The following is a 26245-nucleotide window of genomic DNA, read 5'->3' as shown; positions in this document are numbered from 1 at the left end:
TTTTCAGAAAGAACACTCTCAAAGCAGGCTGGAGGAAGGCTTGAAAGGGGGGCTAAATGAAAGAACACGAACCACTCCCCCAGCGCAAGTCACTGACACCGGAGCTGGAGAGAGGGAAAGAGGGAAGGCCAAAGGATGTTCAGAAAGAAGGATCAACAGAGCACAGTCAAACAACTATGTGAGAAAGACTGGAGACGATGGCGTGAGAAAAGATGGCGCCTAGTTTTCTGGTTTAGGCAACAGGGTAAAACTAACTTACAAACGAAGGGGTGCAGGATGGCTCGTATGTGAAGGTGCATCTATGTGAAAGGGCGTCACATGTGTGCGTGTGGGAGTGTGTGTGTGTATGCCCACACATACCCAAAGATACTATACACACACACACACACCTGCAGTCACAAAGAGTCGGACACAACTGAGCGACTTTCACCACCTGAATAAAGCCGTGTTCAAGACCCCTCATCATAGATAACTAAGGCAGTTAGTCCCTCGTGAGGAATCCCCAGGAGCTGGCACGAGTCAGAGACGTGGGAGTCTGAGTACAGAGACACTGGGGGAACAGACAGAGGAAAGCATAATGAACAAGGGCCCTGAGCAGCTGCCCAGAGAATCAGGAGGGAAAGCGAGAGCATCGTTGTTGCTGTTGTTCAGTTGTGGCCAACTCTTTGCAACCCCATGGACTGCAGCTCACCAGGCCTCCCTGTCCATCACCAACTCCTGGAGCGTATTCAAACTCATGTCCATTGTGTCAGTGATGCCATCCGTTCTCTGTCATCCCCTTCTCCTCCCACCTTCAGTCTTTCCCAGCATCAGGGTCTTTACCAATGAACCAGCTCTTTGTATCAGGTGGCCATAGTATTGGAGCTTCAGCTTCAGTCCTTCAATGAATATTTAGGACTGATTTCCTTTAGGATGGACTGGTTGGATCTCCTTGCAGTCCAAGGGACTCTCAAGAGTCTTCTCCAACACCACAGTTCAAAAGCATCAATCCTTTGCATTCAGTCTTCTTTATGGTCCAACTCACATCCGTACATGGCTACTGGAATAACCGTAGCTTTGACTATATGGACCTGTCAGCAAAGTAATGTCTCTGCCTTTTAATATGCTGTCTAGATTTGTCATGGCTCTTCTTCCATGGAAAGTGCATAGTAAAATGAGCAGAAACTTTAGTTCCAGGAGTCTTAACAAACAATATCCAAGAAAATAATTTCCTTTACTGTGTTAAGTGTAATGTGAGATAAAAGGAAGAGCCCTAAAAATACTGGCTCAAATCTCTGTAAAGCTTTGAGTTAAAGATGGTGCTGCCAGGGCTGTGGATTTAAGAAGCGGTTTCTGGGATTCCTTCCAAATCCATTATCTGAAGAGGAATTTATCCAAATGGAACCGACTCTCATCCATCTAAGCCGTGTTTATTCCCTGGTATCGTGGAATGTTAGGGCCGAAAGGTATCTCAGACCTAGTGACCCTTCAGTCTAACTCACGTTACAGACACAGAAACCAAGGCCTGAAGAGGATGAGAAGTCAGCTGTCAGTGAAAACACGGCCCATTACTGGTGGATCCATAAAGAGTGTGTGTGTATATATATATACATATATATGTATACATATATTATATATTTGCATGTATGTATGTATGTTTTGGGGGCTTCCCTGGTGACTCAGTAAAGAATCCCGCCTTCAGTGCGGGAGATCTGGGTCACATCCCTGGGCTCAGAAAAATGCCCTGGAGAAGGGAATGGCTACCCACCCCAGTATTCTTGCCTGGAGGATTCCATGGACAGAGGAGCCTGGTGGGATACAGTGCTTGGGGTCTCAACAGGTCAGACACAACTGAGCCACGAACACTTGCACTTTCTTTCACTTTCAGGTATGTTTTTATACAACACTTAGATTATAATTTATAGTTAAATTATAAATTAACAGCTTAATGCATAATGATAAAGCCAACTACCAGAACATGCCCTCCCTTACAGAAAAGATCAGAATCCTTTCAGCTTACCCTTCCCTTGTCTTTCTTTACAGCTTTATCACAAAGATGTTTCCCTAAATAGTACGTTATTTAGCTCTTCTCACTACAGAACATCATTACATAAAAGGACTCGTCATATCGACTCTTCCGCGGTGTGCTCCTTTCCCTTAATTCACTCACGTTCAGTCTCACTGCAGTGCGCTCATCTCTCTGCCGTGCAGCAACGTAACCACTTAGTCATCTTAATGCTGACGAACGTGTGAGTTCAGCGCCAGCGTTTTTGCGTTACAAGTAATTTTAGTGAATGACTTTTGCTGCCAAATTTAGAGTGAAATCACTAGGTCAAAAGAAATCTGCATGTTTAAGTTTCAGCGCCAAAGTGCTTTCTCAAACAAGCTGTGCAAACTTTCACTCCTATCAACAGGTGAAACTTGGTCCCTCGCTCCATGTCTTTGCCAAAGTTTGAGATTTTCAGGTTTTTAAAATGGGGCCAATCTGGTGAGTGTGAGGTGATATTCCATTATGTTTTTACTTGCTGTTCTCTGATTATAAACAAGGCTGAGCATCTTCTATGTCTTTATCAGCCATTCAGGGTTTTCAAGTGCATGTGCTTATCCATGTCTTATGCACAATGACATTGTTTTTATTTTTTTTAACTAACATGCAGGTTTGGTTTTTATATTCTGGACTTTAATCTCTTGGGTGGTTCAAAAGAATTGCAAATATGAAGTCTTTTGATGGTCAAAGCTCTTAATTTCAGTGAAGTCAAATTCATTAAGCTATTTTCTTATATCCTATATAACTTGTCTTTATACTCAAAGTAATGAAAGTCAAGTCAGTTTGGTGTGTTACTTTCTAAATCTTTATATATTTTTGGCTCAATTACATATGTGAGGCGTTCCAATGCTAAGAGATAGAACCTTCCTCAGAGAGAAATATTAATGTTTTAATATTAAGTATGATGTTTACTGAAAATCTTTAATCATATATTTTTGCTTTTATCATGAATATTATGAAGTTTTTGCACCTGTTGATCTAATGATCTAATGATTTTAGTCAAAGAGGAGAGTGAAAAAGTTGGCTTAAAACTCAACATCCAAAGAACTAGGATCATGGCATCCGGTCCATGGCAAATAAGATGGGGAAACAATGGAAATAGTGAAAGACTTTATTTTTTTGAGCTCCAAAAGCACTGCAGATGGTGATTGCAGCCATGAAATTAAAAGATGCTTGCTCCTTGGAAGAAAAGCTATGACCAACCTAGATAGCATATTCAAAAGCAGAGACGTTACTTTGCTGACAAAGTTCCATCAAGTCAAAGCTACGGTTTTTCCAGTAGTCATGTACAGATATGAGAGTTAGATCATAAAGAAAGCTGAGTGCTGAAGAACTGATGCTTTTGAACTGTGGTGTTGGAGAACTCCTGAGAGTCCCTTGGACTGCAAGATCAAAGGAGTCAATCCTAAAGGAAACCAGTCCTGAATATTCATTGGAAGGACTGATGCTGAAGCTGAAGCTCCAGTACTTTGGCCACCTGATTTGAAGAACTGACTCACTGGAAAAGACCCTGATGCTGGGAAAGACTGAAGGCAGAAGGAGAAGGGGATGACAGAGGATGAGGTGGTTGGATGGCATCACTGACTCAGTGGACATGAGTCTGAGCAAACTCTGGGAGTTGGTGATGGACACAGAGGCCTGGCATGCTGCAGTCCATGGGGTCGCAAAGAGTCAGGCACAACTGAGCAACTGAACTGAATGATTTTACCCCAGAATCAGTTAATGTAGTGAATTACATCCATAGATTTCCTAATGTCCAACTACCACTTAATTTCCAGAATAAAGGCAATCTGCTCATGAAGCAGTAACCTTTTTAATCCTTATACTAGAATTGGCTAAAAATATTTTAAATTTTACATCTGTAGTCGTAAGTGGGGCTGGCTTATAATGTTTTCTTCTCATGTCATCTTAGATTTTAGAGTGGGAGATTATCTCAGTCTTACAAAAGAAACTGAAGTGTCTCCCTTTTGCCATAATCAAAACAGCAATTTTTTGGAATCTGAATTGGAACCAATTGATTCTTGAATGTACGGGAGAACCTGCCTGTCTGACACAGTAAATGCTGGTTAAATTTAATTCTTACGTGTGGGTACTGTGTGTGTTCAGTCATGTCCGACTCTTTGTGACCCCACGGACTGCAGTCTGCCAGGCTCCTACATCCATGGGATTTTCCAGGCAAGAATATGGGAGTGGATCGCCATTTCCTTCTCCAGGAGATCTTCCTGACCCAGGGTTGAGTCCAGGTCTCCCACGTTACAGGCAGACTCTACTATCTGAGCCACTGGGGAAGCACATTTACCGTTTATTTTGCTCTTCCTTTCTTCTTGCATCTGAGACCTTCCATCTTAGAGCTAAGAAAATTTTCTCCCTGAATTACTTTCTTAAAATTCTTCCTTAAGAATGTCTTTCTCCTGTTGGTGTGGTAGTCAAGGTTCAACTAGAGAAGTAGAACCAGTAAGAGATTAGACAGACACACACACACACACACACATAGGAGATTTATGGTAAGACCCTGGCTGACATGATTATGAGGGCTGGCTAAGTAGGTTGCACAGGACAGGCAGCCGGGAAGAACAGACACGGCAGGTGGCTCTGCAGGCAGGGGCCAAGCGGCCGCCCACAGACAGAGCTCCCCTCCTGCAGGCAAACCTCGGGCCTGTTTTACAAGCCTTCTGCCCGGTTCCGACAGGCCTACCCAGCTTACGTAGGATAATCTTCCTTACTTAAAGCCAAACGATTACAAGTTTAAACTACATACAAACAAGTATCTTCACAGCAACACTTAGATTTGCTGCTGCTATTGTTCAGACGCTAAGTCTTGTCTAACTCTTTGCGACCCCATGGACCGCAGCACGCTAGGCTCCTCCGTCCAACACTATCTCCGGGAGTTTGCTCGAATTCACGTCCATTGAGTTGTTGATGCTATGTGATTAAATAACAGGGGGGCCACAGCTTTGCCACATGGACACACCATTAAAGGCAACACAGAGTGCAAACTCCGCTTTTGCAGGGAAATGTATTCACAGCTCTATTACAATTAAAAGATATTTTAGTTGACTAGGTATTCTTTCTAAATAATTTTTTTTTTTTAATTCTTTTACTTAAAAAAAAAAAAAGTCCCTCTTCATTGAATATTTTAGAGCTGAATACGCCATGCAGGTATAGATTCCTCCTCGTCTCCTCAGTCTGGGGCTGAGGGACTTCCTGAACAGACGAAGCATCGTGTCACTGGCTCCAGCACCGTCCTTCCAATGTGGTCTCTCCTCCACGTCCTGTCCGCTCCGTTTATAACTGAGCGTGTGGATTACAGGCCCATCCACTCCACCCTTCGAGTCTCTTACACTTTGTTTCTTTATAGCTCTGTACTAAAATCTGGATAATTTTGCAGATATACCTTCCAGTTCAGCAAATCTCTCTTCCATCAGATCTGACTGGCTATGAAACACATCAATTTCCTTTCATGTGAATTACATGCTTCCTTACCAAGAGTTTATTTGCTATATTCTTAAAACTGTCTTCATATTCTTTAAAGTTTTTCTGTCCTGAACATTTTTAAAGCCTCTTCTACTTATTTGAACATCTTAAGTACAGCTATTTTATATTGTACTTCTGACAATTTCAATATTTGAAATCTTTGCAAATCCATTTCTGACTGCTGTTTCTGGTTCATGATCTGTTTCCCTGTATGTGTGATGACTGTCAACAGTGAACTTTCTCCTTAGGATTGCAGCTGGGAGAATTATCCAATGCCCAGACGAAGGGGGGTGGTTCCTCAAGGAGGGGGTGTACTTGCTGCTGCCAGGGGCCTGAGGACACCTACAGTTAGGATTACCTTACACTTGAGTTTGGTCAGCCCAAACCAGACATTACGAACTCAGGCTTCGGACTCCTGTGCACGCTGGTGCATGGGACTTCTCCACAGAGCTCCTTCCTCGCCTCCCGGTTCCAGAGCTTTGGGGGCACAAGGCCCCAGAAGTGGCTTGAAGAAAGGCACACTTTTATTTCTGGTTTAGCTTTATACCAAGTCTTCCCGGACTTACAAGGGCTGAATCTCCCATTACACTTCTCATCCTGGAGAACAAGCGCTAGGGCTTTGTCTCGTGTGATGCTCACCACAAGGCATTTTGCAAATCCTGTGTTTTAAGTGGTTCCAATACATAACCCTGGTGGCTCAGACGGTAAAGTGTCTGCCTGCAATGTGGGAGATCTGGGTTTGATCCCTGGGTCAGGAAGATGCCCCTGGATTAGGAAATGGCAACCCACTCCAGTATTCTTGCCTGGAAAATTCCATGGACAGAGGAGCCTGGTAGGCTACAATCCATGGGATCGTAAAGAGTCAGACATGACTGAGCGACTTCACACACAAAAAAAGTACAGAAGCAAGCAAGCACCGGATCCTTCCCTGCCGTGTCATCAGGAATAAGAGCCAACTCTAACTCTTATCTTCAAATTATATGCTTCTCTCCTGTGTTCATGTTCTCTCAATTTTGTCAAACAAAGAGAGGACGTGGGTGGTTCCTGACCCAGAACGGGTCACAGACTCACCGTCAGCAACGTGGATCATTTGTACTAAACAGTCTCATATTCGTTCAGAAATATCAGTCGTGTCTTTGAGAATTCATCTATGTTGAGTATTTTTTCTTTAACCAATTGATTCCTGTTTTTGCTTTCCCTTTGCACCCCCACCCCCAACCTTTAGCCACCTGTAATTAGTATACAGAAACCTGCAGACAATTCGGTGAGTTTGGGCAGATATATATAGCCCTGTTACCATCACAACAAGACAGGTATAAACATGTCCAATCACGTAGAAGAGCTTTCCGTGTGTCCCTCTGTGCTCCCGGTTGCTTGTGGTAAGAACGTGAGCAGGAGCCCCACGCCCCTGACACACTCCTCTGACACACTCCTCGGCGTGCCGCCCTGCCCTGTCAGCGCCCCTCAGTGCTGCCAAGCCTGCGCCCGCTCACCTGTACGGCTCCGCGATGCTCTCAACAGAGCCACAGGTCCCTTCAGGGGCACCTTCAAGCATCACTTTCTTACGGTTAGTGAAACAGCATCCATTTCAAGGACGCAGTCTATTTGCGTATGTAAAACTACTAACTGTTCTGTAATTGGTTCCAAGTGACTGTTTTCGTATTTTACCTTCAGCCTCTTTGATAAAATTATACTTTAGTTTTTAACTCATTGTTTTAGTTAAGTGTAATCGCTTTACAATGCTGTGCTGGTTTCTGCTGTACACGGAGTGAACCAGCTGTACGTGTACATATATATCCGCCCCCCTCTGACCTCCTCCCCACAACCCCCGAGGTCATCATGGAGCCCGGTGGGCTCCCGAGCTCGCCAGCGCCTTCTCACTAGCCAGCTGCCTCGCACGCGGCAGTGTTTGTGCGTCAAAGCTGCACTCCCTGTTCGTCCCGCTCCCTCTTCACACCCACAAGTTCATTCTCTACATCAACATAATATAACGCTCCACAGATGTGAGTTTTGTTAACGTAGCTGCTCTCAGGATGAGGCCAACACTAACATTTGTGAGCTTCACAGAGTTGAGCCGGCAGAGCACAGGTGTTAAATCACATAAACTGTGTCAAAGACACAGACGAGTAAAAAGCTATTGAGCAGCAAAGCCAAGGTTGAGCCCAACTCCATCTGGCTCTAAATGTGTGTGTATATATATATACGTGTGTGTGTGTGTATATACATACATACATGCTTTTTGTAGTTACGTTAAAATAAAAAAAAGATGATGTGTGAACTTTATCAAATGATAAGACTAGTTACAGAATCTCACAGTCAAAGGGAAGCAAAATGTTATTCCACCCATTCACTCAGTCCTCGATGTCCACGTAACCTGAGCTCAGAACTCAGATTCGACAATGGGAGGTGTAACTGTCTCCTCCTGAGAAAACCCAGGAAGGGATGGACACTGAGCAAGCGTGCACTGGACACCAGCCCGGGGCTGCCCTGGGCTGTACACGTGGGCACACACACCATCCCTCGGTCCTGCTCTAACCCGGGGAAGGAATCCCGTCTGCACAGGAGCCCTCCAGGGACACAGAGCGCCAAAGGGAACCCACCCCGTCCTTGGACATTCACACAAGACACCTCTGATCCAGAAACCCACCCCACGTGCTTCTCTTTGCTCCTTAAAGAGGTCTACTGGATAAATCTAACGTTTCTTCACATTTTGGAAGGCAGGTAGGTGTTTGGCCCACAGAGCATTTTCCTAACTCAGATCATTTTTTAAAACTACTTCAGAATATAGATAAACAGTATTGGATTTTTCACTATGCTGATTTGATGCTTATTCCGTTACTTGGTCTCTTTCCTCTTAACAGCAAAAAGCATTTCTCCTAGCTTGTCAGTTTCTCAAGGGCATCACTGAGTTTTTACTCATGTCTTCATTCTGGCCCTGTGCACAGCTGATGACACACTCTAAGACTTCATTAAATGTTGAATTCATATAACTAACTTTACACTTAAAATTGCCATGTGGAATAAGAAACTTAAGTGTTAAGAACTTAATTCAAATAATATAAACAGAAACTAAGGCCAGCCTAAATTGAGAGACCTGGCATGATCACACAATAGGATAAAAGAAACACTGCATCTCAAGTTTCTGAATTCTGATGTTAAGATGCTGCTTTTTGCAACGACAATTATATTTTCTGGGCCAGAAATCAAGACACACAAGGAGAACTATAACTTTTTTCGGAATTTTGAATTTGTCATTGTGGAAAGTCTTCTGTCCATGGAATTCTCCAGGCAAGAATACTGAAGTGGGTAGCCACTCCCTTCTCCAGGGGATCTTCCTGACACAGAGATTGAACCCAAGGCTCCTGCATTGCAGGCAGATTCTTTACCATCTGAACCCCTTCCTGGGAAGCCCCTTACAAAGCTTAAAAACTTACATATTTAGGAATCATTTTTTATAAACCGGATTACATTGGGATGGTCCTATAAAAAACGTGGTTTGTTCACCAAGTGGTATCAGTAAAACAGAACTAAGATAAGCCCATCGAAGATGCCTAGTCACACTAGCCACACACTAGTCCTGTCTAGTCGTAACCAGTCACCACTCTTCCTGCTGTGCATGGGCAGTCCTGCTCTCTGAGACCATCAGCTGAGCAGTTTTCCGTGAGGAGGTTTCTAATAGCAAAGTTTAGACACAAGTTTACAGTGACAAAAGGTGTTACAAGTTTCTGATACACTCAAGTTACAGAACAAAACACAGAGGTGCACTCTTACCTGCTTAAACAGCTGGAGGTTGACTGCGGTTTCCAAGAACTGTTTCATGAGACTTGAACGGTGCTTTATGAAACTCTCCTCGCAGAACGTGATGGGCTCACCCTGGGTAGAAGCAAAGAATGTGGGGATGTCAGAGCAAACCAGTCCATCTGAGGAGGTACCCAGTAGGTCACAAGGGGGTGTAACACACAGATCCAACTTCTAGGAGCTCCAAGTGTTAGAGGAGTCAGGTCCTTACACACACTGGCCAGAGCTGAGGCTGGTAGAGATATTCCTCAACCGATAAACTTCTGCTGTAGCTTCCTAATCAAGAATCCTTTAGGCTCTTAAAAATGCTGACTTTCACTCTCTCAAAATAAGAATAAATTCCCTAAAAACAAAGATTTAATATCAGATTGATTATGAATTAAATTAAAAATAGCACATCTATTTGCAAAAGCCCAACAATTATATTTCATCCTAACTAGAAAACGCGCTTACTATAAAAATTGTTGCATGATTTTTGCCACTTACGGTGTGATCATTAATTTCTTTTTGGTGGTTTAGTTGCTAAGTCATGCCCGACTCTTTGCGACCCCATGGACTGTAGCCTGCCAGGCTCCTCTGTCCATGGGATTCTCCAGGCAAGAACACTGGAGTGGGTAGCCATTCCCTTCTGCAGGGGATCTTCCCCTCCCAGGAACTGAACCTGGGTCTCCTGTAGTCCAGGCGGACTCTTTACCAACTGAATCACCAGGGAAAACCCTGAAAAATTTTTCCTTTTAATTGAAAGGTCTATCAATCACATTCTCTTTGTGATTACAAACACAATTCTGACTGGATACTTTCTAGATTAAGTCCTAGGTAGTCCAACTGCCTAAACTTACTCCATTTGCTAAGTGTTCAGAACTCTGCAAGTCACAAGTCTCAGGCTCCACTAGACGCCTCTCCTCCAAATCATAAGGACTTTAATTCCAAACACAACTTCCACATACTCTGACACATGAGCCCAGAAGGCACCCCTCACTGATGGACCCCTGCCACTCGCTGCTGCCCTCCACAGCCCGTTCACACAGATGAGGAAAAGCGACTGAACTTTATGATCAAAGTGAAAACAGACATTAGGGTCCGTGATTTGGTCCTTACAGTAAGTCCTCCAGCAGTCAACACACTGCAATAAAAAGGAAAAAAGTGAGCTTGTCCATCTACTTTCTTATAGAATTTCAGAAAATATTAATTATCATTTAATTTTAAGGAAGAACTAATGTCTGGATTAAAGGTATCTGTAAGTAAAATTCTGAAAACCGCTTCTTACACAAATAAAATGATGTGACTAGCCATCTGTGTAATTCAGCTGTTACCACTCTGATGGAAGTTAATAACACTCTGGACGCGCCCTGCTCCACACGGCACCTGTTAGTCGCAGTCAATGCTATTTACATTTAAGTTTATTAACAGTAAAACAGGACGTCAGTTCCTCAGTCACACCAGCCGCCTCTGAAATGTTCAATGGCCACAGGGGCCAGTGGCTACTGTAACAGACAGGACAGACACAGAACACTCCTTTATCACAGGAAGTCGTCCTGGACAGCACCACTCCAGAGGCAAGAAAACAAAATTCAAGCTGAGAATCACAGAAGACGAATCAATAATCTATTAATAGGTGCCAGCTACCCAGCCATCAGCTGATGATCCATAGTAACACTAACAATATACATTTTCATATTAATTGTTGCCATTCTTAAATACTATAGAATGACTTTTTAAATTGGATTAATTTACATAAATATATTTTGCATAATCAAAAATAAACTATACTTGCCACTATCATAGAACTTACAACCTAATGAGAAAAAAAAAGTAACAAGAAACCCTGTTAAAGATCTGTGGTTTTCGAATCCCTATTATCAGGAATATACCTAGTTATTTGGGGCCCAATAAATGCTTTATAAGCAAACAAATGAAATAGCAAGTGAGATAAAGCCTGCTTTGTATGACATATTGTCTTTGCAAAAGCAAATATAAATTTTAAAACTAAACAAAAACCATTGTCTCTAGCGGCATTTCCAACTATATCACTGCTATCACAAAGAAACCAGTACAATTCATAACCTTGGTTTCTATTTGATGGATTTCCCCTCAAACATGTGAGGTTTTATTACCATCTATAATGTCTAAAAGTTTTAACAATGCAGTACAGTCTTCAATTCAAGCACAAAGCTCGACCTCCAGCTGAAAATCTCAGACTTTCGATGTTGCAGGCAGCGTTTCTTCTGATTGGAGGGAGTGGAGGGTGGCCCTGATGTACTCCTTTCCCAGTCTGGAACCAGTCTGTTGTTCCATGTCCAGTTCTAACTGTTGCTTCTTGACCTGCATACAGTTTTCTCAGGAGCCAGGTAAGGTGGTCTGGTATTCCCATCTCTTGAAGAATTTTCCAGTTTGTTGTGATCCACACACACAAAGGTTTCACCATAGTCAATGAAGCAGATGTTTTTCTGGAATTCTCTTGCTTTTTCTATGATCCAACGGATGTTGGCAATTTGATCTCTGGTTCCTCTGCCTTTTCTAAATCCAGCTTGAACATCTGGAAGCTCACGGTTCACGTACTGTTGAAGACTGGTCATCAGCCAACATGAATTACCTGGAAAAACTCTGTCCTCACTAATCTCCTAGCAAATGCTTGCAATCTCTTGGGGAAGCAGCAGGGAGAAAGCTCTGGTTTGCTGTCCACGCATCTTTGAAGACACCAATCATGGTAAAAGCTTCCAATGAACCTTCAACTGGTCAACAGCTTGGTCACTAAGAATCTTCAGTTCAGTTCAGTTCAGTCACTCAGTTGTGTCCGACTCTTCGTGACCCCATGGACTGCAGCACACCAGGCCTCCCTGTCCATCACCAACTCCTGGAGTTTACTCAAACTCATGTCCTTTGGGTTGGTGATGCCATCCAACCGTCTCATCTTAATGATCACCAAAAAGACAAAGTCCTGGCACATCTTAGAGTTTTCTCTCAGAAGAAATAAAAATCAGTCTTGATTAACAGTGCTCTAAAGCTGTATGTGTAAATACACGAGAGTCTCAGCTGCTGGCCGCTTTGGGGTGTACCCTGTGAAACTGACTGTAAGTGACTCCCTGGTGGGAGTGCCTTTCAATCCAGGTTGAGCTGGATGGCATGGTAAGAAGGAACACTCCTTAGGATCTTCTGGTTTATTTACAATCTGACTAGAGATCGGGACTGGGATTGAGCGGTTTTCTCAAACACTGTCTTGTTCCGAGTAAAGTGACTCCATGTCCCGTGCTGGCCCCTCATCTCCCAGTTCACACCTGCAGTGGGAAAGATCTCATGAGGGGCCTTCTGTGACTTCACAGAAGAAGGTGAGCTGGTTTTGAACATGAACGGAAGCTTTATGAATCAGAGGGAAAAAACAGTCCTGAGAGAGGACAGACGTGGCCACAACGTGCCCGGTGTGTCTGGAGAGAAAGCGCCAAAGCAGGGTAAGAAGAGATCAGCTGAGGCCTAGGGGCTGCTGGACACAAGTAACAGGAAGAACCAGAGCGGGAGGAAGGGCCGGCGGCCAGCCTGGAGAAGGCCTGGGCCACATCCCAAGACTTCCTTGGAGACCTCAGGCAACTCAGAGAAGTGTGTATGCAAGGAGGTGATGAGATTGTGCCTGCATCTTAGAATGGAGAGTTTACGGACAAAAGGAAACAATGGGGACAGGCAGATCAATTAACAGTGCAAAATAAATCAGGCAAGGAGAGACGAACTAGGCGGTAGAAAGACACAGTAATGACTCCCATTACCGAACGTTTACAGGACACTAATGACGACTAACAGCAGTAACAGTAGCTAATGAGTGCGCAACGCTTATTGTGTACCAGGCGCTGTCGTAAGACACTTAATACATATTAACTCATGCAAACCTCAAGCTCATTATCATCACACTTTATACACGATCAAACTAAAACATGGGCTTTCCTGGTGGCTCGGCGGTAACGAATCCACTTGCCAATGCAGGAGCTGTGGGCTCAATCCCTGGGTTGGGAAGATCTCCTGGAGAAGGAAATGGATACTCACCTCAGTATTCTTGCCTGGAGAACCCCATGGACAGAGCAGCCCGGTGGGCTACAGTCCATGGGGCTGCAAAGAGCTGGATATGACTGAACAATAACAAAACTTAAAACATAAAGTTTAAGTAACTGGTTCAAGACTGCACAGCAACAGGATTCCCGCTATGCTCTCGGCCTCCAAATTACCCCATTTCTGGGTATCCTAGACTACATGAAATATTTTATGCATTCCATGTCATGGAATCTGTAAAAGTAAAATAAGCTGTGATTATTATTACATTTTACAGATGAAGAAGCAGAGTTTAAGCAGATTCACCCAGGCTGTGAGCGTCTGAAGTCTGCGTGGTTAATGACTGCTGAACATTTCATGGCAAAATAAGAAGGACTTATTTGTTAACTGATAGGTAGTAGTGATTCTCAAAGCTGGTCCAGGGACTCAGATCTTTCCATAGGATCTGTGATATTAAGACTGTTTTCATAACAGTGCTAAAATGTTACCTGCCCTTTTCACTTTAATTTTCTTATGATATTTAACAGAGATTTCCAAAGGCTTCATAATTTATGACAGTGCAACAGACTGAAGGCAGAATCAAATATAAAAATCTAGCCAATTTCTTTTAATCCAGACAGTAAAGAGATTTGGAAAAATGTAAAACAGTACCATTCTTCTAAGTTATTTAGAAATATAGTTATTTTTATGAAAACATGTTTTATGGTTATCTTTAGTAGGTTTGTGTTTTTTTTATTTTCATTTTTTAAATAATTTTTAATTTTGTCTGTATTATTTTAAATAAATTAATAAATACTTAGAATACATTCAGTTTTCATTTCTAATAGGGTAAATGGTGATAGATATACTGACATACACAGAAGATCTTTTATGTCCTTTGACAATTTTTAAGTCCCTTGGACTGTAAGGAGATCCAACTAGTCCATCCTAAAGGAAATCAGTCCTGGGTGTTCATTGGAAGGATGTTGAAGCTAAAACTCCAATACTTTGGCCACCTGATGCGAAGAGGTGACTCATTTGAAAAGACCCTGAACCTGGGAAAGATTGAGGGCAGAAGGAGAAGGGGATGACAGAGGATGAGATGGTTAGATGGCATCACCCACTCAATGGACATGGGTTTGGGTGGACTCCGGGAGTTGGTGATGGACAGGGAGGCCTGACGTGCTGCAGTTCATGGGGTTGCAAAGAGTCAGACACGACTGAGCGACTGAACTGAACTGAACTGAACTGAAGTCAGTAAAGACATTTGGAGACAAAAAGTGTAAGGACCACAGGTATACAAGAAAAAGATGAACAATGGTGAAAGACGACTTCTGGATCTCTAGCTTGAGGATGAGAAGATGCTATTGCTTATTAAAGACCCGGAACACAGAACAAAATCCAGATTTAAGAAGAACCTGATAAAATCAGTTCTGGTATATGTCTTAGCTTAGGTTCTGTGCCAAGCCTGAGATGGGGATTCTTGTTTGAGTGGCTTTTTGGCAGAGAGTGCTCAGGAAATAGGTCCCAAGGGGAACAGGAGATGATGGGGGAAAAAATAGGCAAGAATGCGGCTTCAGGCTGAACCTGTGGAAAAGCATGAATCTTGTGGCTGAGGCCACCCCTCCTTGAGGTGAGGAGGCCAGTTTCCTGCAGCCTGGGTCGGTCAGTTGCTGATCTTTTGGGAGTAAGGGTGGAGGAGAAGATGGGGTACCTGGTGAGGCACCACCCATTTAGCCAAGGGCAACTTTCCTCTAGAAAGAACACGAGTCAGTTCAGCCTGGGCTGGGCCTCTAGCACAGGGAAGGGTACAGGGCATGAAGGTCGCCTGGGGATACGTAACACAAGCTAGAAGTTCTAGTTTGAAACATGTCCTGATGTCCAGCAATTATCTGTGTAGATAGAGCTAAGTTTTAAAGTTAAGCCGATCACCCTACTTAGGGACAAAGAATTATGCAACTGAGAAGTACTTATCTATAATACAATTCGTGTTTTTTAATTACATGGTTCATTGACAGAAGAAGTAAGTAAGTACACAGTCTGGTGGAGGCACAGAATAATGAGGTAGAAATACTGAAAGATGGAGAAGAAAGACTCTTCATGGGAAAACTGTGATGTGATGGTAAAGGAGCCGCCTCTCTTGCTCATGGAACAGTGATGAGGCAACAGAAAGGAATGAAAACTGCAATCATGGCACTGGAATGCCACCAGAGGGGCCTGGAAGGAAGCAAGGAATGGCTTGTTGTAGGACAGGACGAAGCTTGTATGACAGAGAAGAGGACCGACTTCCCAGCGAGGAACCACCAGCACTGCCTGTGGTCACGTTAAGCATGTCAGTCAACAAACACATCTGAAGGGTGAACGGACGACAGATGAGGTGTCACAACCAGCAGTAAAAACACCGACGTTCATGCTCGATTTGCCCTTTAAAATGTAAAAAGCAGAGTCGTGATCATGAACAGGACAGGGTCACTCTACATCGCCTGCATGATGACTAATAATAGTTGAGGGCGCCATGCAGCCAGTATGCCAGAAACTTAACTGCAAGTCGCCCGGACCTGATGGTGCTTAAATAGCTCAGACCCGGCCTCAGGGCCTCGGTCTGCTCCAGCCAGAACCCCGATTCACCTCGGATGTCTCAGCTTACCTTCAACAGAGAGAAGCCAATTCTGCAGCTTCTGAATGTCCAGAGGCGAGCGTGTCCCTCTCCCAGCGCTCATCCCCTGCCTTGTGTTAAACATGATTTCATACCTCTTATCTGTGAATTCTCGAGGCTTGAGACTAAATCCTTACACATCTCTGCATTCCCCGTACAGTACTTTCATTCTGTGTGTTCAATAAATACCCATTAGCTACTATTTGAGTTATTTTTATAGGATAATTAAGGCACAGGAAAGATATGGATGAAATGGGGCTGTTTTTCTTACCCTATTATGTTGGGCTTCAGAGAAATTATCATTGTTAAATTAATGTAACATTTTTGCTTAGTTTAAGGAGAGATATGTTTCAAATTCTAGACTGTCCTCCACAGCAGGAAACTTCACAAGAATAAGGAAATAGTTAAGACACAGACCTATACAAAGACACAGATCTTTATGCTTTAAGAATGTGCACGACTTTGTGAAAGTTCATGCTGGGGAAAAAAACGAAGGTGTCAGGAAGAATGATACTGTACAAAAATGTGAAGTAAAATCCAAAGTGTCAACACAGTATTTATTCAGTTCCTTAACACACTTAATGTGTAATGTCACTGTTAGGTAAGATTTATAAACAAACTGAGCAAAAATGTCTGCATAATGATGGTACATTAACATTTTAAAATCTCCGAAAGATTCTGCCACCAGCTCTCTCATGGGAATCTTAAAAATATAGTTAGGTTCTCACAGAAAACAGTAATAAAAGATCTTTCAGGTTATGTGGCATTTTTCATCCAACTGTCCCAACACTTCTATTTATCAGACAGGGGTCCAGATTACTTTAGTTCATCTTTATTTTAAAAAGAATTTCCTTTTTGTCCACTAGCAAGGCTCATGGAAGCCCAGAAAGGCTTGGTGTTTGAAACAAATGACATCATCCTAAATATTCAAAGCAACACATTTAAGTATTATCTCTGTGCTCTTGGGGTAATAAAGCATATGCTTTTGAATATACTGAGCCGTATTTAACTCATTAAACAATTCTTTAGCACTACCTGTTGGTCAAAAATTTGACTTGTTTTTAGTAGGTTGTGATGAAAATTATACAAAGAGGTGCAAATGATGACCCTTTATTTAGTGCCATCATTTAAAACTCTCTCATATTTATAACAATGCTTTTCTCTCGGAGATCAGCAGAGGGTACTCTATTTTAGTTATGTTGAAGGAATATTCCTTACCAAATTTACTACGTCCACTATATCGTGTTTAATGATCAGAGCTAATAAATAGAGCATCAATTACATGCCAGGCACTGTTCCAGTAACATATATGAACTCATCCTCTAAACCACCCACGAAGGATTGTCTTTTTTTTTTTAAACACACGAGGAAACGAAAGCACTAGGAGGTTATCAGCCCAAAGTCATAAAAGTGCTTAGTCACAGGGTGAGGATTCAGACTGTTCCAGAGTCTGTGCCCTCAACACTTTTCTTCCATTTACTTGGCATATTAGTTTGACCTCCCGGTTCTGAATTCTTAAAAGTAGCTACACTTGCTGCTGGCTAAAAAAATCCAAAACCAGCTGAATAGCCATTATTTTACTGAAATCACTTTCCAACAACTTTAAGGAGTTTTATGATTTTCTCTGCAATTAAGGACAGTCTGTGAACCGTGCCAGTGTACCTTTTGGAGAATGTAAACTAGGCTGGAGGAGAAAAGCGACATCATTTTAAGCACTGTCACTCGGACGTTCAAGGGCTTCATTCATAAAACCAGTTACTCTGGGGCGGCACTCAGCGCGTGCATTTGAAAGTGAGCTTTCAGGTCCTCCGGAGGGCTTTCGCTCACCCCCGCAGCCCGCGGATCCCCAGCGCCACCGCCGAGTGCGGAGAGAAGAGGAAGGAGCGGGTGGAGCGGAGGCAGTCACCCCGGGTGGACCGAGCCACGCGTGTGCTCCCAGGGCAGGAGGAGACAAGCTGCCTCCCCAACTCACACACACTCCGTCAGACGCCACACCGTCTGCACCTCTCAAGAATATTCTTGAGACTCAGTCTTCACATAGACAAATACCAAAAGTCTCCCATGTGTCTTCATTCAGAGGAAATGTTAGATTCAGAAGATGCATCTCAAGGAGTGTACAGCATGCGACAGAGAGGCAGCACGGAATGGAAACGCTCCACACCAGCCGGCGAGCAGGACGGTGGGAAGAGCGGATGCAGACACGGGCCCCTAGCCATCAACTGGGGACCTCAATGATGGTTTTACATCTCCATGAGCATCATTTTTCTGATCTTCAAAATTAAAGGGGTGATATTTGAATGGCTTATAAAGATTAAGTGAAAGAGTTAATATAAAGGGCCCGTCAATGCCTGGTATCCAGCAGGCACTAAATGGTCAGTTGTCTTAATAGCAATTAAAAAATCATTAATGTAAGCAAGAGTCAAAACCATTCATGTAAGTAAGAGTCAATTAATGTAATTGAGAGTCCCTTGGACTGCAAGGAGATCAAACCAGTCAATCCTAAAGGAAAACAGTCCTGAATATTCATTGGAAGGACTGATGCTGAAGCTAAAGCTCCATTACACTGGCCACCTGATGTGAAGAACTGACTCACTGGAAAAGACCATGATGCTGGGAAAGATTGAAGGCGGGAGGAGAAGGGGCCAACAGAGGATGAGATGTTTGGATGGCATCACTGACTCAATGGACCGTGAGTTTGAGCAAGCTCTGGGAGATAGCAAAAGACAGGGAAGCCTGGCATGCTGCAGGCCATGGGGTCACAAAGGTCAGACACAACTGAGCGACTGAACAAAACAACCAAAATATATTTATGATGAAAGTGAAAGTGAGAGTCGCTCAGTCATGTCCAACTCTTTGGGACCCCATAGACTATACAGTCCATGGTATTCTCCAGGCCAGAATACTGGAGTGGGTAGCCTTTCCCTTCTCCAGGGGATCATCCCAACCCAGGGATCGAACCCAGGTCTCCCGCACTGCAGGTGGATTCTTTACCAGCTGAGCCACAAGGGAAGCCCAACAATACCGGAGTGGGTAGCCTATCCCTTCTCTAGCGGATGTTCCCAACCCAGGTATTGAACCGGGGTCTCCTGAATTGCAGGCGGTTTCTTTAGCAACTAAGCTATCCATGATATAACTGTAACTTCTAAACTTGGCTCATTTTTTTTTTTTACATTGCTCAGAAAATATATTGAAGATACATGCCTATTACATAAATGTCAAAAAGACTGCATAAAATTAAAAAACGTGCTTTCAATAATTCAGAATATAGGAGTTTTTGTAAGGATAATACCTAAGACAAAACAAGTGTTTTATATACAACAAATAATTTTCCTTAAAAACTATTTATTTTGAAAATACATAAGAAAAAAATGTCTAAGTACATTCAGCACACTTTAAAAATTAAGTTTTCATTCAAATACTGAGTCAAAGAAATGGGAAGACATGCAGAATGAAAACACTATCCTCCAACTCTCAGACAGAGCCAGCAGTAAAGAGAGCAGGAGAAAGCATCACACACAAAAAGGAAAGACACAGATAATTAACAAATTCACAAAATGCAATCAATAAACAGGAAAGATACTCCCTGACAAAATTAAATATTTTCCCATAGATACTGAGAATCTGGCTTTCACAATGCTTAAAAGAAAAGTCAGAAACCTAGTACCCCTATCTGTTTAATTAAGCTCAAAGAAGGAGAAAAGTACACTACAAAAACTATAATAATTAATGTCAAACATGGGATTTTTTATCATTTTAACCAGCACCTAACAACACTGATAATTTAAATCATGTAAGAAAATTTTCTCTTCAGTCTGCTTTCCTCAAATCTGAAGTCTTTTACAAGTTTAAAAAGGAAAATAAAAAGAAAAATGTAGCTTATAAAGATTAGTATTTAAATGTGGCAAAATTACAGCAAAGTGATACTTTTAACTTTCCTCCTGTAACTGTAAACCTGAAACCAATCTCTTTCCAAAATACGTGATATCCAAAATCAATCACTAAGTTTGTCTTTCAAACTCATTTTTATGTTTCAACTGTTTGATAATTTTAATATGCTCCACTGTAGAACAGATGACTGGTTTCCAGTCTTTTAAAGAAAGAGACCCTGTAACTGTCAATAATCTCTGAAGACTCCCCCATGTGAGTTACATATACTACATACGGTACTATGGGTTCTACATCATGCTTTAAAAAATATACACAAATTTCAAAAAGATCAGCAAGCAAATTAGACCATGTGCATTTTTCTAGAGACAGCAGCTCATCTGCCTATAAATTTACAGACTTCTCTTTGTGACTCAGTAACTCTTCAGAGGTACAAGAGCCACTGGGTGGGAACCAGTCATCTGGAAGTCGGATCAGAAAGCACACAACCCACTCACGTTTGTTCAGTGCTTTTCTAGTGCACACAACACTCAGCCTGAAAGACAGCCAGAGGGGGTGTAAGAATTCTCATTCCACAAATAAGATATGGAAGTCGAGAAGGAATAAAGAAATGGGTTGATGTTACACAGCCTAACAGTGGTGGAATTCCTTTTAGATAACAGGTCTTATCACTAACAATATTTTTAACCCATTTATTCATCTGGTTACAAAAGGCCAATGTAATCATTTTAGTAAAATTAGACTAACATACTTAGCCGGTAATTCAGAGGGGAAAAGAAAAACATTTTAATTTATATCTTTTTGGGCTACTTAGCAATGTGGGTCACAATTCTACATAAAATCATTTTAGGGGTATTAAAAAGGAAACAGCAAAGTGGGCTAAGATATGTTAAACAGAGAAGCCCACTTAGAGAGTGTTATGCTTTAGGAAAACAATAAATTCCTAAATATTGCAAAATGTCCAGGTTCTAACCCATTTAAACCTTCACATTGTACTTGACATTTCTAAACTAGTAAACCCAACTGTCTGGTCAATTTCTTAGTACTCTTAGCAAGACTGGGTAGTCACTCTAAAACGCATTAACACAGTTCATTAGTTAAGACATGAGAATTCCAATTTCAGATAGTAAGCAACAAGGTGCATCTGCAAGAGAATGTGGGAAACACTTAACTAAAGGGTTACTGCCTGAAAGAGCGAAAGCCAAAAGGTCAAGAACCTGGAGAAGGAACACCATGTTTACAGCATATTCCTTTAGATTTCTGAAAACCTTTTATGAAACATTTTAGGGTGGGGGGTATTCAAGGGTTTCATTCCCTGCCCCATTTCAAAGAACCACCCAAGAGCAAATTAAAACAGTGATGAAGGGAAACGCTTACAGGTTTGTATCTCAGAGCATCTCTGTAGGATCCAAACAAAGCCGCCTGTGCCCTGAGGAAGGCCCTGGCTACTCCATCCCCTGTAGCTGTGGACTGCTTCTTCAGTTTATTTTTCAGGGCCGAGACCTGCGTGACAGAGAGGAATCGTTACATTCACACCTCAGAAATTGGTACTGCGAGGGACGAGCCGACCTGCAGGCAGGCCGCAGCGTCCAAGGGTCAGCCCGGCCGCCTCCTCCTCGCCGCCGCTTATTGTCCTGACCGCGGGCAGCACCTGCTGGCCTGTTAACTGAAAGGGAAGCAGGGGCCCGCGGTAACGTGCTAATGCAAATTGGCCTGTGCACTCCTTTTTTATTCCCAAGGCCTCCTGACATAAATAAGCTTTAATTATTTTACAGTAAACTGCTTGTGAGCCACTTTCCTGCAGATGTTTAGCCATTACAACATGTGTCTACTTGTTTGGAGATGGAGCTGGTTGGGGAGTGTTTTGTTTCTGCTATGGAAGGTTACTTGTTTCCAGGCCCTCCAGGATCACTGGCTGTTTAATTTTATTTTTGGAAGCCTCACCTGTACATATAATTTTCCAGTCACTTGTTGAGTAGTTTTCAGCATTATTAGATAGAAAGCGGGAAGGGAGTTAAGGTTACTGAGAATCTAAGCATGAGTTGGGAATTCTGTTACGCTCGTTAGACACTGGCTGTCCCATCTGATGTGAATAGTCTTCCATGCCAAGTACTCATGTTACCGTTCATGAACGAACAAACAGGGGCTCGAATGTGTGGACTGACTTGTCCTTAATATTTGGCAACCAAGAGGCGAAACTGAGACCTCAACCCAGTTCTGTCCAGTTTTTCCCACCACCACTTGCAGGATTCGAGTTCAACGTTATTGCCTTATGAACCAGTTATCCCACTAATAATCTTTCTAAATCAAAGGAAGATGTATGATCTAGAAATCTGCATACTTTTAAAAGCCACCTATGTTTGCTACAATTTTCCATACACTTGCATTCTTTAATTTCAGGTCCTGTGTATTAATATTTTGGGGCTTCCCAGGTGGCTCAGTGGTAAAGAACCTGCCTGCCAATGCAGGAGACAGGGGTTCAATCCCTAGGTTGGGAAAAATCCCCTGGAGGAGGATATGGCAACTTGCTTCAGTATTCTAGTCTGGGAAATCCCATGGACAGAGGAGCCTGGTGGGCTACAGCCTGGGTCTCAAGAGTCGGACGTGACTTAGTGAGCAAACCACCAACTCCACAATCACATTGCTGATGTGTACTTATTTTCTAAAGAGGACGTGATATGTCTGTTCCCATGCCTCCAGTTCACCTGACCCACTCCTTCCCACATAAAACCTCACTCTGTACACTTAAAAAGTGCTAGTGGTGCTCGTATACACTCCTCAGCAATGCTCTACCTGGGAACACGAGGTCTCGTAGCTCGTATACATTCCTTAGCAATGCTCTACCTGGGAACACGAGGTCTCGTAGCTCGTATACATTCCTCAGCAATGCTCTACCTGGGAACACGAGGTCTCGTAGCAATCCTGTTTCCTTAGGAAAAAACTGATGGGACGAGTTGGCCTGCTCCCTTACCAGAGCATATTCTCATCCTTACGACAGATACTACCAGATTAACCATGCTGCTCCTCCTTCACATATATGTGCAAGGAGTATTTACATTTCTTTATACAAGCAGTCCTGACTGCTCCTGTGAATGATGATTGTAACTGAAGTGTCAACCTAATTAACAACCAAACTTTGAATAATGCTAATGAGAAATGAACACAGCATCAGAGGCAGGACCAGCTCTACAGGTGATAAACCTTCACAGGAGTGACATTTTCCAGTGTAAAGTCACAGCCACTGTGATGTGATCAAAGACACAGACCCCCACTGGGTCCAATTATAACCACAGTTTTGAAAAAATTACTGAGTTAGGATGCTCATCATCTATGCAGAAAGGCCTTTGCAGTATAGGTCTTTCCCCACAGCTGTGATCTTCTCAATTTATATCCAGGCGCCACAGATCCAGATAAAAGTTTAGAACCTAATTCACTTAGTCCACAAAGTGAATAAACCCAGATTCATTTAAGAAGTTGTTATTATTAAAATCTAACCTCAATAAATGCACATTTTTAGGTAACCCACATATTCAAAAATAAATACAGCTGAAGGATGCAAAAACAGACCTCTGACTTAATGTCCTATATTCTGAAGACAGTTACAGTGTTAAGTTCCAAATGCCTTTTTAAAAGAAAACAATGGGGATGAAATCAACACGTGTATTTCATTAATGCCCCCTAGAAAGGCTTATCATGCAGAGAATAGCATTCTAGTCTTCCGAAGTATTATAAAAATAAAGTTGGGTTATGTTTACTTTACAAAAAAAAATTACACGTCATACCTTGTATCTTTCCAAAAGTGAATTCCTCAAGATGTATTTCCTACAAAACCTGCAGGTGGGGCTTCCCTGGGCGTCCAGTGGTTAAGAATCCACCTGCCAACGCAGGGGACACAGGCTCAATCCCTGATCCGGGAAGATCCCATGTGCCAAGGAGCAACTAAGCCCGTGCAACACCACCAGACAAGCCACCGCCATGAGAAGCCTGCACACCGCAATGAGAGAGGAGCCCCAGCTCCTTGCAACTCGAGAAAGCCCGCACAGCACGAAGACCTAGTGCAGACAAAAATAAACACAAAAATCTTAAAAAAAAAAAAAAAAACAATCCATAGCTGGTGGGCTGCTGTACGGGTTATAAAGTATATGGTGCAAATGCCTTAAAGAAAAAACAAAGAAAGAAGCCTGAAAGTGACGACTCAGCTCTCCACAAATCAAGAATCTTTGGATGATCATGACACTGTGCCGGCAGAACCTGGAAGCAAGTCAGGCCACTGCTCAGCCTTTACCACCCCAAGTCCTCAACTATGTAAGGGCCAAGCAAGTCTCCCAGGGTTATTAATCACATTGCCACAAACCCTTCCTAAACGAAATAGTAACTATGTAACTTCCAAAATTAGTCAGTGTCAGTTCCTGAATTCCATCAAGAGGTCTATGCTGCTGCTGCTGCTAAGTCGCTTCAGTCCTGTCCGACTCTGTGTGACCCCACAGATGGCAGCCCACCAGGCTCCCCCTCCTGGGATTCTCCAGGCAAGAACACTGGAGTGGGTTGCCATTTCCTTTTCCAATGCATGAAAGTGAAAAGTGAAAGGGAAGTCGCTCAGTCATGTCTGACTCTTAGCAACCCCATGGACTGCAGCCTACCAGGCTCCTATAGAATATAGCAAAGAAGAAAATACTTGCTCTAGAACTTCGGATAGGGTAGCCACTAGACACAGGAGTACCTGAAATGTGACCAGCCCAAACTGAGAGCTGCGGCTAGTTTAAAAAAAAAAAAAAAAAAAACATTGGATTTTGAAGACTTAGTATCACAAAAAGAATAAAATACCTCATTAATAATTTTTATTGATTACATGCTGAAACAGTATTTTGAATATACTGGGTTAAATAAAACGTTAAAATTCATTGCAGCTATTTCTTTTTGCTTTTTAGCATGGTTGCTAGAAATTTTTAACTGCCAATGTGGCCTACTTTATGTTTCCACTGTGGACGGTGCTTTTTTACATGAACAGACTATTCGTGTTGAACATACTATTCACACAATTTCATACAGACGTGCGAGACTAAAAAAAACTGCCTTGCAAGAAATATGGTTAAGGTTCTCCTTCGCCTATTTCTACATTATTTGACCTTTACAAACTGCGCATGAAGAGCTCTTCCTTGACCTACTCGAGGTGAGCCTCGACTGTCAGCAGACGGGTGGTGGTCCCAGTTTCTCAGACCAGAGGGGCAATGAGTTAAGTGTTTCTATGTGCACCCGTGAGAGCTCAGAAACAACCTGTAAAAATGAAACGTTTTTTAACAGTCAGCTTCAGATACGAGGATACTACTTTAATATAAAATGACTGTCAACCTAGTTATTTTTCTGTACTGTAAACCATGGGAGTAAGTTATCACCAGTTACCACTGCCCTTTGTAGGGCTAAGTAGCTGTGAGCAAATTTTAATATATATATTTAATTTTAAAAAAGAAAAGGTGATGTATCTTCTGCACTTTTAAAATACCTGGTCTGGGAAATAGCATTTTCTGCTTAATTCCCAAACTTCTAAGTTTAGTTTTGACATAAATGTACATCTCTCCATGATATCCTAAAGCTTATACTCACATGTAACTGAATTCAGCAAAGCACCTGAAACTTTGGTAACACAGCTATTATCACAAAATCCTATCATGGCCTCCTGAAAAAGCATCCACTGTTTTCTCTTTTTATTCTTAAGAAAGTAAGCTGCAATGTTTGATGGCTGAGGATGACTTCAAAACTGATGTTTTACTTTGACATATTTAGTCTGTATATAAATTAAGTCTAATTAGGTATCATACTAGACCCTCCTCCCCCAAAAAATGTGAAAAAACTTCAGAATAAACATAATTTCACTGCTCTTATCAAGTGTTCAAATTCCTTTCCTACAGTGAGCATCCAGGCTTCCGAGCAGCCAGAATTACAGCCTGGGTCTAAGCATAGTCAGAGTTCACTGCAACGTGAATAATATTTCCAATTCTCACCCTTGCCCTCTTAGCACTAAGTGACTATGAGTAAAAGGAGGGAATTACACGAGTAAACACAAAAAACAGCATAAATTAAGAGTGCAAGCCACATGCACGTGGTCTGAGCGGTGAAACAATGATGCTAACCGGGGATCAGGAAGGGAGGTGACATAGAGGAGCTGAGATTTTTCAAGGAAGTGACAGGTTTCTCTCTTAACTTGACTTTCAGATGTGGCTTCTCAGGAAAAATAAATCAACCACTATAACCCACTAATTTTCATTTCATTTCTTAGGATCACAAAGAGAAACATCAGGGTAAAGAACAGAAGGTAGACACAAACGTTCAGGAATAATATTGGGATAAACCATGTGTCCTGACAGGGCGCTGTGATATCTTTAAGTATCCATATTCCT

General features: G+C 42.4%; 1 protein-coding gene across 6 annotated transcripts in view; it reads right to left on the bottom strand.

The window, feature by feature from the left end:
- The window catches only part of DENND1B (DENN domain containing 1B), a 269708-nt gene that overhangs the window by 61743 nt on the left and 181720 nt on the right, over positions 1-26245 (bottom strand). For 5 of the 6 annotated variants that reach the window (XM_070384685.1, XM_070384690.1, XM_070384686.1 and 2 more), the window contains 2 exons: positions 21228-21353; positions 9272-9373 (listed from right to left, as the gene is read on the bottom strand). In XM_070384685.1, coding sequence (XP_070240786.1) covers positions 9272-9373; positions 21228-21353 — 228 coding nt within the window. The remainder of the gene's footprint in view (positions 1-9271; positions 9374-21227; positions 21354-26245) is intronic. The other variant, XM_070384689.1, reaches the window with a different exon arrangement.

This window comes from Bos mutus, chromosome 16 (genome assembly GCF_027580195.1).
Source record: "Bos mutus isolate GX-2022 chromosome 16, NWIPB_WYAK_1.1, whole genome shotgun sequence".
Taxonomy (NCBI): domain Eukaryota; kingdom Metazoa; phylum Chordata; class Mammalia; order Artiodactyla; family Bovidae; genus Bos; species Bos mutus.
The sequence above is the reverse complement of the archived record's forward strand: the minus strand, read 5'-3'. Positions and strand labels throughout refer to the sequence as shown.